This window comes from Nipponia nippon, unplaced genomic scaffold, assembly GCF_047370975.1.
Source record: "Nipponia nippon isolate SJK-2023a ecotype South Korea unplaced genomic scaffold, ASM4737097v1 scaffold_7, whole genome shotgun sequence".
NCBI lineage: Eukaryota > Metazoa > Chordata > Aves > Pelecaniformes > Threskiornithidae > Nipponia > Nipponia nippon.
The window spans coordinates 10,761,404-10,781,582 of NW_028262391.1; the positions used below are offsets into that span (position 1 = coordinate 10,761,404).

The 20,179-nt window shown below is 42.8% G+C and overlaps 1 protein-coding gene across 3 annotated transcripts; it reads right to left on the bottom strand.

Moving 5' to 3' along the window:
* Window positions 1-2,970: 2,970 nt before the first annotated feature.
* On the bottom strand, window positions 2,971-18,282 carry GYG1 (glycogenin 1). Of its 3 annotated transcripts, none has more exons than XM_087739026.1 (8): window positions 18,164-18,282; window positions 14,750-14,885; window positions 12,673-12,847; window positions 12,095-12,257; window positions 8,126-8,252; window positions 4,704-4,923; window positions 3,996-4,046; window positions 2,971-3,771 (listed from the first exon to the last, which is right to left on the bottom strand). In XM_087739026.1, the coding sequence occupies exons 1-8, from the start codon at window positions 18,168-18,170 to the stop codon at window positions 3,601-3,603; spliced, it is 1,050 nt and encodes a 349-aa protein (XP_087595152.1). In that variant the 5' UTR covers window positions 18,171-18,282; the 3' UTR covers window positions 2,971-3,600. The 3 variants fall into 3 exon arrangements, with proteins under 3 accessions (XP_087595152.1, XP_087595154.1, XP_087595153.1); XM_087739028.1 differs by lacking the exon at window positions 18,164-18,282 and adding an exon at window positions 14,109-14,303 and having other exon boundaries at window positions 14,750-14,861; XM_087739027.1 differs by lacking the exon at window positions 3,996-4,046.
* Window positions 18,283-20,179: the final 1,897 nt, after the last annotated feature.

Sequence of the window (20,179 nt, forward strand, 5' to 3'; positions counted from 1 at the left end):
TGTTTAGGTCCTGTTTAGATTCTATGTTTAGATTTAGGAAGTGTATTTGGCAGCAGAGAAGTGGAATCTGATTTGCTTCTAATGCCTTTCACCTTTTCTTATGTCTTAGAATACCAGCCAGCTGATTATAAGATGAATTGCAAACATAGGAAATGGAAAAGGACTGAGAAATAAAGGGAAGAGGTCTGATATTTGGAGAAACAGTGAGCCAATGGAAGGAGTGAGAAAGGAATTCAAAATATGTAACCTAACAAGCTGATGCAGTTTTTGGGGAGCCAGCATCTTAGCTATGGAGATAAGTGTGTTTTAAGTCTGTTAGAGAAAGAATTAAAAAGACATGGATGTCAAAAGACAGCATGGACCCCAGTAACTGGTTGTCACTGGGAAGTTGACAAAGGAACAAGAAAACAGAGCTACACCTGATGTAATTTTTTTTTTTTTGCATAAAGTTTATGTAAGTTAAACTTCCTTTGGGTTTTTGTGGTTCAGATTCTGATGTTTAGAGATAAGATGGAAAAATAATTCCTGATTATGAATGAGAGATTTGGCTTTATGTCATTCTTTCCAAGTTAAAACTTGATGAGGAAGAGACCCATTTCAATGGCTAGTCAAGCTACAGCATTACTTGTGTTAAAATATACTGACATTGTGCAGAGTGATTATGAAAACAATTACTAGTATCATGTGTCCTCTACTAGATGATGGTTTGTGTTCCAAAGCCAAATAAAAACTTACTGGAGTTAGTATTAAGCTGTATAGCTAATTAAGGTCTCTCCCTAAAAAGCCATTAATGTACCTGAGAGAACAGTTAAAGGTCAGAGCTGAGAGCAGAAAAGTCCAGTCTGATTTGATGGAGCTGTTCAGTTTCTTGGGTGGTTAAAAACCACAGTGTTCCAGTTGTTTGGGGTTTCTTTTTGCTTTTAATGAGCTGCAAGTAGTCTTTGGCTATTGGTATTCTCTTTCTTGGAGTTCTAACGGTACGTTCTGAGGCATGTTCTAGAAATGAGATTTGGAATTATGAACTTAACATTTTTCATTCCAAAGACTGAGTATCATTCTGTTGGTTTTTTTTTTTTTTTATCCCCTACATAAAATAAAAATGTAAATGAAAAAAGAATTTCTAAACTTTTAAAAGTTGCTCTGAGTTGTCACCCTTTAAGGAACACCTTAGATGATACGCTTTTTAAAAGCAAATGGAGTTCCAATACTTGAGTCACGATCTAAGCAGGGCTGCGATTCTTTTGAATAATGATGTTTTGAGTATAGTGCTTTAATTCAGTTACTACAATTTAGAGCAGAAAATTGTTTGCTGTATAAAGTGATACTATTACAAGGGATAAAAAGGGATCTCTCTCTTTCTGCAAATGCTGCCTGCAGTAATTATGAAGGAAATAGTGGCAGATAATGACATAAATTGTCATTTTATTGAAAATAAGCTGCATAAGAGTTTGGTATAGATGTCATATCTTTTTGCTTTCCTGAGGCTGTGGGTAAACACTTGATGATAGTATGAGTCACAGAGGCCAGGACAGAATTGTTTTATATGTTTTCTTTCTTTACAAACTATACTTAACCAAAAACATGCAGGTTTTCATCTTATTCAGCATCTCTCCTTATCTTCTTGTATTAACGTAACAAAACTTAAATGCTAAACCAAATTTTCAGGTTGGTATAGTCTCATGCTTCTACACTTTGAGTTCTCTCCAACTAAGCTTAAAAAGAAGTAACATGCCTATTCTCTAGTATGAATACAGACAAGGGGAGCAAAACTAAGCTGTTTAGCTGTCATCAAAAGAGTATTTTACCATTTTCCACAGAGTATTTTGTGAGCATGCAGAACTCCAATATTTGTACTTGTTGGATGAAATATACTTTTGTCACTACAGATTGTAACTAGTAATCCCTCCTGCTTTCACACAACTTCAAATTTATCTGTTAAAAAAAAACCAAAACAACACAGCAAAAGGAAACCCACACAGGAAAGGGCTAGTTACAACTGGGAGTTCAGATGCTATGTACTTTTAAATAGCTACAAGCTACTTCAGTTTGGACCTCATCCTTAGCGTTTTTGCTAAATGGTGACTGAGGAATCTTAGAGCAATTAAGTAGCGAAAACAAGTTAAAACAAACTAACTCTCATACCCAGATGACATCTTCTGCTTTACCAGCAAACAGTGACAGCTTGTTGATAGTTTATTTTATCTTAGTTTAGCATCCTCACCAGCTTCCTGCCAAAATCCTCCTTTATTAGGAAATAATGAAATAATACTTTCGTAGTGTTTCTGGACTAGTACAGAGTATAGCTGTCAAAGACGGAACACTAATTTGGCTCTGTTTAGACTTTTTGCTAAAGGATGGATCTGAAACTTAGTACAGATAATGGCTAATCTCTGTCTGTCTTCATGCTTTTGTTATTGTGGTATTTTTACTGCTTTTCCATGTGTCTTAAAATACAACATGTAGCCTAAGTGTGGCAAAAAAGCACTTTTTTTTTACTCTCCGCACACATGGAAAGAATATTTTTCCTAATCAGGGTAGGTACAGTTACAGTTACTTAAGCAGCTATTTAGTCTTTCTTTCCCAAAATAGCATCACTGTTGTGTTTAAAAACAAGTTCACAGTGTACAGGGCTTACGTTAGGGATGATGTTTCTTTAGTCACTGAAAGAAAGATTCCCTCTTCCCAAGCTCCATGTTGCCCATGGGAGTAGCTGCAGCAGGTACTTCCTCTGCTGCCCTGTCCTGTACTTGGGGCAAGCAAACAAGGGGCCTGGCCCTCAACAGCTCCTTGGCAAACGACTGTGTACTCTGTAAATAATTACGGAACTAAAAGCTGGACACTTGCAAATGGTAGCTAGAGTAGCATTAGCAAAGCTTAAGGGTTATACCTGTTGAATATTTTAGTTGGACTGCTTCAGAGCTCCCTTTTTTTTTTTTTTTTAATTGCTCAAGAGTTTAGGGAAGCCAGAAATGCATGACAACTTTTTATTTTTGTATCAAGTGCAACATTGCAAGTAACAGATAAAACTCAGTTTACTAGTCCCGTAGTATACAGAACTGAAAAATGCATTCTGCCATGCTGTAGGCACTGTGCGTAAGAACCTGGTCAAAACTTCAGTGCAATTGTGACTGGAAGAGCAAAGCAGTGCTATTACTGTTACATCTGTATGTATCCCAGTGTCATTAACACATTTATGGTAAAGCAGAATGGCTACCACTCTAGTGTATGAGCAATCCCATGAACTAGATTTTACATCTAAAACAGCAAGCAAAGGAATCAATGCTAATCACCTAATGAGGTGAGGTAACAAACCCAGTTTCAAGGAATATGTTGAGCCAATTGATCACAACAGAAGAAAATTTAAGCTGAAAATACCTGGTTTTATCTAGTAGGGAGAATTGGAAATTGGGCAGTTACAGGTGGCCCAAGGAATTCTGCTTCCTAGCTTTTGCTCAGTCTTCATCTGTAGCACTGCAGAGGCCTTCAGCCAAGAAGTTTTTCATCAAGCTACTAGCAAGTGTAACTGACCACCATCTACACCTTTCTAGCTGTTAGTTCTGGAACAAGTCCTTGCATCACCACTGTTTGAGACAGGCATTTCTATTGAAGGTAGGTATCAAGTTTCTTCTTGATGTTGTCAAAGGAATCCACTCCCATATAGTCAGCTTGGCCCTGTTCCCACCGTTCCTTGCGTTCTTCTGAAGATACAGTTGGTAATACCGGTGATGGTGCTGATACTGATATGTGGGACACTGCCTCTGTAACCTCTGCCTAAAAGGAAAGGCAGAGTAAAAATACAGAAATACTTTGCATAGCTAAAGTGAGCGACAGGCCATAGAATGGGACAACGAAGTAGATGTTCTCATGCGCAGCAGCAAGCATTGCCAATGGGCAGGGATTATGCAGCTTTCCTAGCAAAATAACAAAGCAGAGTTACAGAAGTTAGCGGGGGGGAGGGGGGGGTGGAAAAAAGGAAAAGTTTAAGTTCTTCATACCTCTCTACAGAAGCCACAAGAGAAAGCCAGAGTATAGACCAAGCCCGATAGCTGCAAATAGTTTGTTAGAAAGATGTAAGATTAACAAGAGAAAGCACATCTTAAGAGATCAGTAACTTTGGTCTTAGAAAGGTTGAGAACTTAAACTGGCCCATGTACTAAGCTAAGACTATAAAGTCTGCGATCAGATGCAAGCTACTGAACTCTGTGAATGAGAGCTAGAGTTAGAAGCATTACTTTGGCTTTGGTAAGTACTGGGATTCATCACTGCCAGTCTATGTAAGTATTCGTTCTCTAGTTACCCTAGGCTTACCTAGATTTGTTTCACCATGCAAGATCTGTATGTACATATTGCATGCTGAACTGGGGTTCTTCTGCTCGAGAACCTTATTAGCTGCAACACATTAAGAGTTAGGGCCCTTCTCTGTATATATTAAAGAAGTTACTACAGTAGAATTTCTGGTGCGCCACTAGCTACTTACATAGTTTGCTTTAGGCAAGCAGACAGCTACATTCAAGACCACTGTAGCATGCTTCTCTAGTATTATTTATTCCAAGCTTAAAAGAGCAAAACCAAAAAACCCTGCATCCCACAAACTAAACCACACCCATGCTTTGAGTTGGACAGAGGGAAGTGAAATAAGTGGAATGGGAAAGAACCTGTCATCCAAACTTAGGTAGTTTCTACAAAAATATTAATGCACATACCATGTTTACACCTGTAGGAGTTTCTTTAACAATTCCATGCTGTTCTAGTAATGGTAAAACATTAGCCGTATAGGTATCCCACCACATGTTGAGGAATTCTGGGTGAACTATTTTAGGGTCGTCCATGTTGCCTTTTATGCTTTTTGTTCTGGAGTCATACGTATAGTTCCATGGCTTCGTGCTTCCCAGGAAATGCACCACTTTAGTGTTCGCACCAAACCTGTTGGACAGAAAAAGTTAGAACCTGCAGTTTGTGCAGATGCCTAGAAAACAAGAGTTTTGACTGGCAGACTTTTTTTTTAACCTGCAGTTTCTGTAGGTGTCCAGAAAACAGAAATATGAATATATTTAGGAGGCTAAACACTAAATGATCAAACTGCCAATGCCTACTGGGACTGAAAGCATCACTATACAACAGAGAAAAATGCAAACGGAATTCTACATTACGCTAGTCAGAATACAGCCAAAACCTAATGGTCTGGGCTATTTAAATACTTACAGCCAACTCAAGTCTTTAGGTAGAGTGATGTCCATAGCTCAGGAGAGAGCAGTCTCAAGCAGCCGTTGCAATCGGAACTGGTTTTAAAAGTGAAAAAGATTCTACTCCAAAGTCAGTGATCCAGATAGCTAGGCATTACAAGCATTACGTAGAGAAGGGTCAGTGTTAGAGTTACCCTTTCAGTTTACAGCCCTATAGAAAAGCATCAGTGGAAGGCCCTGCGGCAGGAGGACTCTGTCCCTGCAAAATAACAGCTTTATAGAGCCTAGGCATTTCAGAGGACTTCTGACCTTGGTGCAGCAGGGTCTTGCTAGACAACCAACCATTACTTTCTAAATAACCTTAGTTTAGCCATGGGTGGGTTTTGTGGTGGGGTTTTTTGTTTGTTTCTTTTTAAAACTATTCTAACTCCATTTTCAATATGGACTTTTAGCTTTGTCCCAAATGTTACCAGTATGTTCTTTTGCATTAAGAATGTAGATGAGATGCACCCCTTTTGAAGTAAAGAACCGCACACTAAGAGAGACAGAATTCTTTCCATTCTTCTATGGTTCCAGAGCTAGAGTTCAGCTTGAGTCAGTTTTGGGAACAAGCAATACCAGTCTCTAGTAACAGTGACTGTCTCACCTACTTCAGTTTGCATCACGTTAGGATTTCTTCTCAACATAACATGATTAAAACAGATAATAATACCAAACTAGTTTGTCTAACATTTTGTTAAGCACACCCTTGTCATTTTGACCAGGACTCAGATGTTTAAGGAGTTTTACATATGGAGACTATGCAGGTATGTTTCAAAAAGTTTAGAATATTCAAAACAAGGCAGTACGCCTATGGATGGGGAGGGTTGTAGTATTGTAAGATAGCCTTGACTGTATTTCAATATTCATGTTCAATGTTTTGGACACAACTGATCTCATTGCAGAATGAAAATGTATGCATGTGTGAAACAAGATCAAGAATTTGCACTAATTGCAAGAAAAAAAAAGAAACAGCTGTCTTCAAGAGGTCAGTTCCTGGGCTTTAACTTTAAACTCCATATGCCAAGATTTGGCATAAGAGGACTACCTTATTTTTATTAGCTGTCACAGCACTACTTAACAGCCTGAGTTTTCTTCATCTTAGGCTGCTGCTGTTCTGAGGAAACTTGTCATTGTTTAAAAATCAAGGCTGTTTAAGCTAGAGAGTGCCTCAGGAGTGTTATGTTACACTTGCTGCAAATGGAGAAGTGTATTCTTAGTATTCTGTCCACTTAAGACCTGTACAACAGTTGACAGGTGCCAAGCTTCTACAATGTTTTCGTACCTGCTTTCTAGATACTTTCTAGATCTGCAATACTTTCTTTTGACGTTTAAGCTCAGCTGTTGGGAAGCTTTATGTCCACACTGGCCTCAGCAACTAATCCGTCTTTCCCCATCTCCCAGAAAAGTCCTTCATCAATGTTTTGAAGTTAGAGAGCATTTGTCATGAATTGGCATTTTCCTTTGGAAAAAGGATTACTGAGACTGCTGTGAAATCTAGTCTCGCTGTACAAAGCTGCGAAAAACTTAGCTATTGATGTCAGTAGGTTTAAATTTCACTTTATTCCAACTGCTGATTATCAGGACTGTAGCTGCCGATCTAACCAAGGGAAATTGTTCCACCTATTGAGCAGGGCATTTAGGTAAAAGGGCCGCACCTCCAGCATTCTACTTGTGAAGGTCTGCTGAATTCAGTTCGGCCATTGATTCAATCAGTTAAATGGAATTTTTGTCAGAGCCCCCAAATCCAATTAGTCTTTTGTGGCAACAAGGTCATTTGCAGATTTAAGGTCATGTGACTAACAACCAGCCAGCCATGGAAACAGGACATACTTTACAATAGATGTTAGCTTATCAAATGCTATCCAACTACTTAGTCATTCTTAGGCCTGCATATATTTCTTTAAATAAGTGTTCCACTTTTAGCATGACAGGATTTCAAATGGTATTCTGATCACAAGACATAGTTTGATCCTGAGCCAGCAACAGTCCTGCTTATGCTAGCTGCTGCTTTAGACACTAGTAACCTGATGTCATTCAGAGATCAGATTGTTTTTATGCAAGTGGTACTTTCCCTCCACCCCCCACCCCCCCCACACTTTTGCAGCTCTTAATGAGTAGGAGTTTCAGTGTAACATTTCAGCTTCCCATGCTTCCCCCCCTTCCTCCCGTGTTTATTATAACACCTTGAGTGACCCTGCCACTGACATATGGTTTATTCCCATGCCAAATCTAATACCGCTAGCTAGGGAGGATACAGTTGTTTTCCTTACTCAGGAAACATGCAGTAGTATGGTGGTTGGCTGTAGTCTTTGTTCCATCTTGCTATTACTTAAGGAACTGTCTGAGATCTAGGAAGACTGTTGGCAGAGAATTCTAGCTTTATACAAGTCTGTTCACCATGTTTATTTGAATGGTATAGGCTGATTAGATGAACTGTAACTACTGGTTGTTAAATACCCCAAGTAATTTGAGTGAGGAAAGGGCAAGCTAGCTAGGTGGGAACAATACCACCAGTGACATGCCGAAGTCCAGCTGATCCAAGAGTTACTGCCTTTGGTTAGAGCTCTAACAGACAGTATCCCATACTGGAGTAGTGGTTCTTCCTTTTGCAAGTGACTTGTCAAATGTGCTTACTCTAAATCAACTTCAGTGTTACCACCAGGGATGAGTGGTTTAAGCTACAGATACAGCTTGCTTTCTGCATTTATCATGAGATGATTCAGTTAACTAGTATTAATTCAACTTTTTTTTTAAAGAGTGGAAACTATTATACCTTCTTTTAGTGAGAATAACGATCTCCCTTTAGAATAACTGTGGAAGTTCACATTGTGCCTGTTCATTCTGTTACAAGAAATTAGTTTATGTAAGCTCTGAAAGTTGTCCTAGAATTTTGAACTTACGCTTTAAATGCTGGAAGGTAGGAATATACGGAAGTGCTGCTCAAGTTATAAATAAATGGTAGATGTTTGCTCATGTCTGTTGTTGCCCAGCTGCTGAAGAAGGTGTTTAATAACCCCTGATCTGCACCTGAAAGAGAAAGCATTAATAGGCTGTAAGCATCAGAAAGCTGTTTCAGGATCTTTTTCAATCACTTCACTAATTAAGAGTTGGTAATGCAGTTGTCATGTCCAGTAGGAGTCTGGCACAGAGCACTAGCGTTCTGCTTGTGAAAAACCCTGTAAACCTTGCAGCCTTTGGAAATCCAAAAAATGCGGAGAATGAAAAAGGTAGTATGTGTGGGGTTACTTTTGCTAAAAGATAGCAAGCTGCTCCCAAAGCCTGCCATTCAGGTTTTTTACAGCTTAAGTTCAAGCTGTGTAAGGCAGCAAAAAACAGGACTTGACAATTGAGTACTGTTCAGCTTCAGGAAAGCTGTAGCTCAGAAGATCAAGTGCCAACAATTAGGTTTTTTACTTAAGCTTACAGATGCATGACCAACATCTCAACGCCAGAGTTAGGGTATCAGTGGTCTGTTAGACCTGCAGCCCTGGATGCATCTACCTACACTGTGATATAAGGGAAGAACATTCAGTTTTGGTGACAACTCTAGTAAAACTTCATCAAATCCCTTAAAAGGCAATAGGCGTTCCTAGTTCTGTACTAAAAAGCTGCTGACTAACCCCTGAGTGAGGGCAACAATCTAAGTTATGGCCAGACCTACTGTGCTGGGAGGGGTCACATCTTAGTTTGCAAGCAGAGGTAGTGACGAGGTGAAATGAGTCTGAAGTTGTTTGGTATGTCAGTAGTAAAGTAGCTAAAAAAAAAAAAAGCCTCTGGCCCAAAGCAGACTAGTATATAAGCAGCTACTGAGAAGTAAAAACTACTTATTTATATCCATTCGTTTTTTATTGCAGTGAATATACTTTGTCTTTAAGTGCTAATAGTTCCTCTTATGAAGGAGATGGAAGGGAGTCCCTCAGCTTTCATTTGCTGTCTCCCCTTCACTTGTAACTGCATTCACAAGTAGCATTGCTAAAGAATAGGTAAATGGAGAGCTTAGTTAGAAAAGAGACAATGTTTTACTTTAATCTTTAAATTTTCTAAAGCACTCAGTCTCTGCTGACTCAGGAAAGGGTTTGGTTTTTTTTAATTGGCCTTAGATTTAGGGCAGTGCTAAGGTTTACACCCTCACTGCTGTTGGAGCAGAATTTGCTTTTTGCAACTGAAGTATCTAGACACTGGGCATGAACTTAGATGTACGGACAGTCCACTGACAAATATAAATTCTAAAGTATCCTGTTACAGCTGTCAGCATACATGCAGATTGCAGAGTGAGAAATTGCCTAGAGACTCAGCCCAGTAATTTCAAACCTCTGACTTGCTTCTCAACCCGTAAAGGAAGGAAAGCACTTTTGAAGTTGTGTCCATCACAAGAGAACAGAGTCAAAGAAACCAGACAAGTCCTCTGGTCTTTACTCAGCCATGTTTCCTTTTAACTTCTAACTTAATGCTGTGTTAAGAATGCATATGTTAACAGTAAGATCATCTATAAGAAAAGAAAGTCTGGGATGCCCTCTCAGAACAGATAGCTCATAACTGAAGGGGCAGCAGCAGCAATGTATTTAACTTATTCTACAGGACTTTTTCTCTCACTCAGATTGTTTTTCATACTCTGCTTTTTTCCAGATTGCATGCATTTGTGCCAAAGCAGCCACTGAAAGCAGCATTTAGCTGTCCTAGTTCAGACTTCAACAGTAATCTGGTTGTATGAACTGGACCTTAGACATAAGGTGAAAGAATCAGGCAGTGGTTACATTAGCTACATATCTACAGATACAGTCTCGCTGCATTATATCTTTATATGTAAAAGCAACCATTTTAGATCCCAGTCTAAAGAGCCAGAGGATTGTTGAAGCAATAGCAACATTCTTAAGGTATCAGTACTACCAGATTTCTTTTAAAACCAAACTATTTTTCCCCCTCACTACTTTTAGATGGTATGTAGAACTACTGCATGACATATTCCTCATCTAGAAAAGTGAAGTTCAAGTAGACAAAGTACTCATCTACGTAAGTAGCCATCACTCTACCATTTCTGGACAACAGCATTACATAGGAGGCATCTGTCCACTGTTATAAACATGGAACACTCTGGAAAGTCTTGCATTCCCTAGTTACTGCTACTGCAGATGGGGCGCTTAGAGCTTGACTTCAATTATGCATAGCTTGGTAGCTTGTTGAATTTGCATCCCTGTGTCCTACTAAAGACAGTGACCCTTCACAGGTGTTTCTCTTATAAAAAGTTTCCTAGGAACTTTCATTACTGTCTAGATAATTTATGTTTAAATCTCCTTCTCCCCACCGAGTTCATGAGCTCAGCAGCAGCTTATGCAGGTAGTATAAGTATTCATGGTCTCATTACTCAGATCACTGCTACCATTTAATAAAAAATGAATAAATTTCAAAGCTGAAGTACAAATTACAGTTCTAGAAATTTGGTACCTAAACCACTAACCCACCATTTTTGCTGTTAAGAGCTGTAACAATTGCTTCATGTTTAGGACACTGAGGAAGTTTCACCATTGTGTGGCTTTAGCTTTCAAGTCAAAGTATACTGTGGAGGCAGTTCTAGTCTTTTAAAGGGCAGAGGCCTTAGATCCAGAAGATGGGGTCTGCTAGCAGCAGAGCACAAAGCTCAGAGGAGGCAATCACCAAGTCTTAGATGTTCCTTGAACTACTCAGCAGTCAGTTTGCACAAAGATGTGGGTTTGTTTGGGGTTTTTTGGTTTGTTTTTTTTAACGCAACAATTCGGTACTGCTGAATTAGTAGCTGCTAGTCAATTTACACCCAGCATTTGAGAGCACTCCCAGAGCTACCAACTGCTACCTTGTCAGTAGCGAGGTACAGACAGACCCTTCATTACATTGCAGTACTCATTTTCACTAGCTTATTCATATGGTAGCATTAAGCATCCAACTGTGACTAATGTTCTTTAGGAGGCCACACATAGCAGTCCACACAGTAACAGGGATTATTCTGCATACTAGGAGTGACATCTAGAATTTTTACAACGTACTGAAGGGTAAGTCAACAGGCTGGCTAATTACCTTCTATTAAGAGTTCCATTTTATGGTCTTATTTATGTAATTTTCTGGAGCTTTTTCAGTTAGACTTTGTTTCGTACCACAGTAGTTACATAATGCAATTTAGTGACAGGCGACAGTGAACGCTTCATTCAGAAGCCTTTAACTATAGCAGTCTTCAAGCAATGTGTGCATTTCCTGCAATGGTAATAGATTGGTAAGGAGACTTACAGGACAGCAGAACTTGGCTTCTCAAGCTTAAATCTGGCACAGTGGCCAATCCCAAGTGACCTATAGTGGGAAGCAGCCAAGGCTACAGGCACTTGATATTGGGAAAAAGACGGTCACCACCCTATAATGACAGGAAGCTATCACATAGCATATGAAGAGAGAGTTGCATCTTCAAATGTTTGTTCCTCTGAAGCTGCACTCAAGTTGAGCAATACTACTTTTCCCACAGCAACTTGAGTTAGCATAGAACATTCAAGCCTTGAGCGTTACGAATGCATGAAGCATAGTACTGCAGTTTCACTTGCTACTGCATGCGCTGGGCTTGCCACATCTTAAGATTCCTTGTTACACAATTCCACATTGCTAATGCTTACAGCTGCTACTTTGGAGGCCAAACTCTTAGGGTTTTTATTTCATGAAGTCTGAAAAAAGTAATTTTACTACATATTGTAATGATAGCCTCTATTGTGAGAAGGATATAATTTTTGTGTAGTTACACCGAGTTCAAAATTCTATCATACAGAGTCCCCAGGAGACATATGTAGTTACTGAGCCATCCCAACCACTATTACCATTTTGGTCTAACTTACATTGAAATGCGAATTAATACATACCATCAAAGCTGCCTTTCTCTGTGGCAAACTGTAAGAGCTGATTGTATGTTTCAATGGAAGGTCGGTAAACAAAAACTCCAGAATTAAAACAGTCAGGCCAGCCTGGATCTGGTGCTGCAGACAGCTCTTCTCTCTCAAAAAGCTCATCGATATTTGACAAAACCTAGTTGTAAAGGGGGAAAACACTGTTTCATGGTTTTTGGGTTAGGAATTGGGGTATCATGTTTTAATGGATTTTGACATCCACCCTAAGACATGAAAGAAAGTTCTCATATCGATGCTCTTGTCTTATGGGAGACAATACTTTATGGAGATAGTCCCCACCGACTATGTTACAATTAATTTAGATAAAGGTACATATATTTTTAGAGTTACTAGCTCAAGTAGCAAAAAGGCCTGTGTTATCCCTCCTCTTAAGAAAAAAAAAACCAACAAAAACAAAACAACCAACCAAACCACGAGCCCCCCTCCCCCCCAAAAATACCCAAACAACAAAACCAAAAACAACCCACAGAAAAAAAAATCCAACAGCCCCCATTCCAGGTCATTAAGAGGTACCATGAGACACGGCCACTTACCATCGTGTCTGCATCCATGAAAACGCATTTTGAAAACTGCGTCAGTTCCCAGCAGTGAAGCTTTGTTAGTGTGACACCCAGCTCAGGTCTTTTCATTAACGCCAAGTGTGCTGTATCCCCGCTATCCAAGACATTTACCAATATGACTTCATCAAAGACTTTTTCTAGCACTCTCCTGGAGAAAGAGCCAATTGCCAAGATTTAGTTCTATTGTTATTCCAGCACTAGACCACGTGACAGATTCCATAAAGAGAAGTGGAATAACAGGGAACCTGGCAGTATTTCTTATGCCATCACTAAGTTGACTGGAACGCACAAGTACACCTGTCTGCCTCAAGGTTTCTGCTTTGTAACGGGCACATTTTGGGGAACAAAAGTTCGTTTGGGTTTTTTTCTTCCACAAACAGGGCTTTAGTTGGCATTGCTACCGAGTCCAGTAGGTCATGGCTATGTAGTACAAACTTTCCACACAGCTTTTTTTTCAGCCAGACTCTGATTTTTGGCAAGTTAACAGTCTATTTTGAGCAGGCAATTAGGAACTGGGAAGTTGTTAGAGTAGCTTGAGCAGGGCAGTAGCTGAATCCTAAAACAGCCGGAACAGAAGTTTATGCAACAGTTACGACAACGCTGTTCTGGATTTGCAACTGTTAGGGACATCTGACTAGACCCAGTTGCTAAAGCTTTCTTTATCCCATAACTTTTTAAAGACTCATTAATCACAGCTGTGGGTACAGCAGTGTTTTGCCCCAGTGTCATGTTCACCTAAGGGTGACACTTAAACTTTCAGACAGCATAGTGAAATTTTGTGGCAGAGATCCAACCTTTGCTTTACCATCAGTAAAGCATTACCATGGGTTCAAGAAAGGTTAAGGAGTTCGTGCTGCTCAAAATACAAAGCATCTGTGAAGTCTCACTATTCTACAGTGTATCTTGAATGCCCAGCAATTATCAGTCTAATTTGAGCCACAGAGCTTGTAAATGAGTTTTAGAACTCTGCCTCGCAAGGCTGTCTTTACACTGACAGTTTGGTATGGACAGTTGCTTCTGAACTTAAGGCACACCTTGTTAGTGGATACAGAGTGCGAAATGCAAGTTCCAGTTACACCACTAGGTAGGTAGGTATCGCTGGTCTAAGGGCATAGTACTAGCTGGCTTACACTAGCACATAAGTACATTTATGATTCATCTTAAAAGAGCACACTCACCTAATAGGCTAGAATGGATGTTTCTATATGTAGCATCTTTATATTGATAAGGCCGTTTAGCTGCCAAGAGACTCCAGGGAGAGTCACTCCATTTATTATTGAGCCACTTCTCTACTGTCTCTATAAATTGAGAGATCTTTTCAGAAGAACTTCCCCATGTAGAGAATCTTGACCTATCATCTGTAGTTCATGTAGCTATTAAGTTAATTGGTTTTTTTACCCTCCTCTTACATGTGGAAAGAGCACCCAGTCCACTCCATACTGAGACTATTCTAGAGAGGCTGTAGGAAGCAGTTGCCTGTTAATGTCATTTGTTGTACTGTGGTCACCTCCTTAGATGCCTCTGTTGATCTGCTGATTTGACGTACTTGGTGCTACTTTAGTTCTGCTCATTTTCTTCTCTCATGATAAAATTTGAAGTGTCTGCTAGATTTCAAGAGAGCTTGCGTTACATTATCTCAATCTGGAATGCTTCTGCAAGACAAATAAATACTAGTCCCCTGCTCCCACCTCCACATGCATACATACACACAGCGCTAATGAACGCACAGGCAATATCATATTATTGGATAGTTCTAAGTAGGACTATGAAAGAGCAAAGATCCAGTTGAAATATCGGTATCAAGTCACAGTTTAGTGCTCTAACTACAGAGTATTTGTTAACTCATCGTATAGAAGAAAGAAAAAAAAGCCAAACCAATTTAACATTTGAAGAACTTGCAGAATTCCAGATAGTATAAGCTGAATTCTGCTACGCTTAGCTGTTAAGCTTCCAGAGTTTTGGAAGGTTACTATTAAGGAATTTAACTTCCATTTTTCAACCTTGACACGAGCAGGAACTGTGGCAGTTTGAAGTATATAAGTGACCTTACCTCATAAGATCTGAGACCTGAGGAGTTATGAGTGCAGTCAGCTTCCTTGTTGTTCTGTACTGTTGCAAGGATGAACCAAGTACCAGTGCTCCTTTCACATAGGAGTCATTTGTGGCTAGAGTCACAAAAGACTGGTCTGGAAGAAATGAACTTGGTCAAGTTAGCATGATCCACTGCTTTATTCTGGGACAGATATACTAGAAGCCTATTATTGTCAGGTAATCATGCTGTGAGACCCCTCAGATGTGCTCTTTAACTCTGCATGTTGGGCCTACCTACCTGGCTGAAGGAAGCAGGTTACGCTTGCATACCTATACTTGCTATTAGTAACTTGACACATGGCAAAATGCAGTAAAAAACCAGAATCAAGACTGTTGCGAGAGAAACCAGTTCCAGTTCACCCACAGGTCAAATAAGTCGTGCCAAATATTAGAGACAATCTAAAAGGTCTAAAGAGCCTTATTTTGGCCATTAATATACTATTTTTGAGCTAAAAGTATTGGGAGTCAGTCAGCTTGCCTTTGACCTAAAGTTAGTAACAGTACGGTGTAGAGTCACTCTAGGTTCAGCTCTGAACCCTGAAGCTAGGGCAGCGTAAAACTTAATGTTTCATTTTCCAATGAAAATAAGCATTGAATTAGATCTTGGACAACAGTATTAAGTTTTGCTAGCTCAGGATTTTGCAGACGAGTTGTTCTGCAACCCACAGTTACAGCTCTATCACAAGCATGCAAGATTTAAATGGGAAGTAACCAGTAACAGGATAAGCAATTTAAGACTTTGCCTGAAGAGCAAAAACTGTTGCTGCAAAAAAGGTAAAGTTGGATTGTTACTATAATCTTCTGCTCCAGCTGTATTTTAAAAATAGATTAAGATGGATCACTTTGCCATATACTGCTTATTGAGGCCATATAATACAAGCTTTGCATTCTTTCAATTGTCACGGTGTTTTAAACTGCCAGGGTGGGACTGACAAAAGCAACCAAGTAACCTCTGAACTTCAGTGCACTGTTACCTAGCGCCAGGTGGTACTCCTTTCCAAGCTACAGCACTGTATAAAGAAGCGTGCTCTTTTCTACCAAACCATTTTTGACACCATCAACAAAATAGCTTCTTCCTAAGAATTTCAAGAGTAGTTTTTTTTCACATTCAAATTTATTTCAGCAACTGTGATTTCTTTTCTTTACGGAAGTTGTTAATTAGGTTAGATCAGAATTGAGAGTGAGGGTTCTGGACACTTAGAGGCTTACTATCGAGTCTAGTATAAGATTAAAATAGTGACTGCTCTACTTTCAGAAAGATTGTTGTTTGGTACAACTCCTTAGCCCATGAGACAGTCATCATCAGTATCTTTTTAACTTAATACCATCTTAACAGCTGACAACAGAAAGGCATGTACCATAATTGTCTATAAGCCCTGCAAACCTGGTTTGCAAGCTCTACAGACCAGCTACAAAACCTTCTATTTTGCTTAGCAGCAAAACCAACTAGTCCCAAGGGATTTACATTATAGTGGTCAATTACAAAGTTCAAAAAAGCTTCTACAATGCTGGGAATAAAGATTTTTTTTTTTTTCCAATTCACTTTAGCTACCAATTTGTAATAGTTCATATAATTCAGCAAATCTACAGAACAATTTTGTGTTTCTTTGAAGCTTTACAAATGGCAAGTGTGTAACATTTTAAGTGGTGTGAACATCCTCCTCATAGGGCAGCATTTTTCATTACTTAATTTGCACATTATTCCTCAACTACTCAATAAATAGAAGTCTGCCACGCTGTGCTGACAGACAGCTCACTAAAAATCCAGCGTAGACAAGGTAGGATTGTACTTTTCCGAACAGTATAAGACTAATTCTTAAAGGGACCTTGCCACTGAAAGACTTGTCTTTTTCATTGAACTCTTAGCAGGGATACTTCTGCCACATCTCCTCATCTTACTGAAACTGGCTATTCACACGCAAAGGTCTTAGAGAAATAAAGTCAACGGAAGGGTGGAGTAAAGGCTAAGCAGCCCCCATCACATCCCAACCGCAGTAGGAAACTTGATGACTGCTTGACAGGAGGACGCTGGCAGCTTGTGGAGCACCCAAGTCAGTACACCTTTCCAAAGTTTTGAATAAACTATGTTCTATTTCATACCTTCTCTAAAGTACATTCGGACACGTTATGTATGAGTCCATACTACAGCTTGGGCAAGACCAGTTGCTGCTTAAGATGGAAGCCACATCTGCAAGAGACTAGTCCATTCTACCTAAGCCTTGTGGTGGGTCTTCATTCCCATCCTCTCCCCCTTCTCCATTCCCTGTAAACCTCTCCTCCACAGCAGGCGATGTTCACACAGCAGTCACCGTTACGCCTGAGACACGCTGAACTATTAGTAATAGCGTGGCTGCAAAAACAGAGTGCGAGACAGTCGCACAGCTTCCTAATTCATTTATCCAGGCAACACCGAGCTACTTCAGAGACCTCTTTGGCGGCCCGGTGCCCAGGCTGGAGTACCTGTACGCAGGAGCCCCTGCGCTAGCCCCTGCACACCTAAGGGTGCCCTGGCAGCCCGGGCCAGGAGCAGCCTCTCCTGGGCCAGCGTGGTGAGGGGAGCAGGGCGCTTGCCCCAGATGTTTTAAAGCTTCCCCCGGAAGCGTTTGCACTCCCAGGTGTCTGCTGCTCCCCTGCTCCTTCAGTTCCTTCCCTGCTCCTCCTCCTGCACCTGATGCTGGGTTTGTTTGTTTGTTTGTTTTTTTAAGTACAGGATTTCCTAAAGAGACGGGAGCATCTAATCAAGACGTGCGCCAGACTTCCTCCAGCCCTCCAGATCTGAAAGTGAAACCGACTCCTCTGACAGCTTCAGGTAAGGTAAGAACCGGGAACAAAAAAAAAAAAATCCGGGATAACAGAGCCAGGCATCCTTGGAGAGGTGGTGAGGAGCGGCTCATTGTAAAGCATCGGAATGCAGACAAGTTCCACGCTCTTTGGCGTTTCGGGGAGGGCTCGGTTTTCTCCTGCGAGCCGCCGCGGCCCTGGAGTGGCCTCCCCGGACCCCCCTGACCCCCGCCACATCCCGCCCGTGAGGGACGGAGCCCCGGGCCAGGCACCGAGGCAGGCGGCGCGGAGCAGGGCTGAATGGCGAGCGGCCTCCCAGACCGCAGGGAGCTGCCCGGCGGGACGCCTCCGCGCCCGGCCGCGGGCGGCCCCAGCCCCCCCGGCTGCAGCACCGGCTCGCCGCGGCCGCCCGCCCCTGCCAGGGACCGCCGCCTAAAAATAGGTGGTGCCGGCCCGGCCCGCCCTGCTCCCGCGCCGCGGCCGGACGGCGGCCGGGGAGCGCCCGGCGCCTCCGCGGCTCCCCCAGCGCGGCCCCCGCGAGTCGCGGCCGCGCGTGTCGGGCGGGCGGGGGGGTGTGGCGGCGCCCACTGACCTGCCATGGCGCCGGCTCCGCGGATCGGCTGCAGCAGGGACGGCGGCCGCGCTCCCAGCGCCGCGCCGAGGCCGCCCCTTATATAGGGGCGGGGCCAGGCGCCGCACGTTTTTGGCCGGGGGCGGAGGCCCCGCCCTAAGGAGTCCCCGCGTCGTGGCGGGGCGGGGTCTCCGCCATGGCCTCCGGCGGCGGTGGCACGTCATCCCGCCTGCCGCCGGTGGGCCCGGCTGGGGCGGGGGCCCCCCCGGGAGGGCCTCCTAGCACCCTCCCCCCCCCCCCCCCGGTGCCTCCGGGGCTCAGCGGCGCTCGGAAATACTCCACCGTGGGGATGGAGAGTAGGAGCCCGCGCAGGACGCTGCGGCTTCGGCTGGCAGCGCCGGTGGCACCGGGAGAGCGTCGCCCCTCTCGTCACCAAGCGCTGCAGGAGGGAGCAGCAAAGCCAGGCCTGGCCCAAAGCCATCCGCAGCGGCGGGGAGAGCGTTTGCAGTACACGCACATGCCAGGCCCCCGCGGCCGCGTTGGGGTGGCGTGGCCGCTGGCGAGCCGTCCTCGATGCTGCCGCAAAATGGCAGCTGAGGACGGCGCTGCCATGAGGAGCGCCTTGGGCCGGCTGCAGGCAGCTGCGCGCGCGGTTGGGATCGCTGTCGGGCTTTGAAATGCAGCTGTTGGCGCATGCAGCGTTACGGGCGGTTCAGCGGCGGGCGCTGCAGGGCGCTGCGGGGCGGCAGGAGGGGCCCTAGAGAAGGTGCGAAGCAAGTGCTCTCATGTGAAGGGTTACAGCATCATGCCGCTGTTAAGACAGCGTAACCGGTACTGTTGGCAACGCTTGGCGCCTCTGAGGAGCGTGCGTCAGCAAGCGGCATGAGGAGATACGCCCATGCTTAGGTATTTTCTTTACAGCTCGATTTCAGTCTTTGAAGAAATTTAAGCTGTACCTTTTCAGGAATATAGGAAGGGTGCTAGTATGTTTCTTGTGCTCTTCTTTATCACCCTTGCAAGCATGATGAGTATTAAGACTCTAGTACAGGTTCTTTGTTATTCACATGACTACCTACCTACTAGTCAAAACTGAGCAATTAAAGATAATGACAAATAGTGAAGGGTATAGATACACAAGATACCCTAACTGAAGAGATGAGATAGTCCAAAGAATCACAGAATCACAGACTGGTTGAGGTTGGAAGGGACCTTTGGAGGTCATCATCTCTAGCCCCCTGCTCAAGCAGGGCCACCCAGAGCCGGTTGCCCAGGACCATGTCCTGATGGCTTTTGAATATCTCCAAGGATGGAGACTCCACCACCTCCCTGGGCAGCCTGTGTCACTGTGTGCCCATTGCCTCTGGTCCTGTCGCTGGGCACCACTGGGAAGAGCCTGGCTCTGTCCTCTTTGCGCCCTCCCTGCAGGTGTTTATATACATTGATGAGGTCCCCCTGAGCCTGCTCATCTGCAGGCTGAGCACTCCCAGCTCTCTCAGCCTTTCCTCATAGGCAAGATGCTTTCTTGCCCCTTCATCATCCTTGTGGCCCTTTGCTGGACTCTCTCCAGTATGTCCCTGTCTCTCTTGTACTGGGGAGCCCAGCACTGGACACAGTCCTCCAGGTGTGGCCTCACCAGTGCTGGGCAGAGGGGAAGGATCCCCTCCCTCAACCTGCTGGCAATACTTTGCCCAATGCAGCCCAGGATACCATTCACCTTCTTTGCAGCAAGGGCCCATTGCTGGATCCTGTTCAACTTGGTGTTTACCAGGACCCCCAGGTCCTTTTCTACAATCCATTATCTTCCTCAAGACAATAACCTATACCTGCTTTTTCACCAGAATAAACTGAGGAAAGTCTGTTAGGAAGGGGATTCCTTTCTAACCTGAAATGGCAAATAGGTTTTGTCATTAAAGGATTTAAAAACTAAACCCTCAAATGCAAACTGATGAACAAAGAACATTCCACCTCCAAATTTCCCCAATATGGGAAATTGTTTAAGCTGAGAAAATTTTTGTAGACCTGTTTTAAAATCAAATT

Coding starts and splice junctions, on each gene's coding strand:
- GYG1 (XM_087739026.1), bottom strand. Junction 8,253..12,094: donor AGAGAAAGGCAGCTTTGATG/GTATGTATTAAT, acceptor TTTCTCTTTCAG/GTGCAGATCAGGGGTTATTA. Junction 4,047..4,703: donor CTCCTACAGGTGTAAACATG/GTATGTGCATTA, acceptor AACTATTTGCAG/CTATCGGGCTTGGTCTATAC.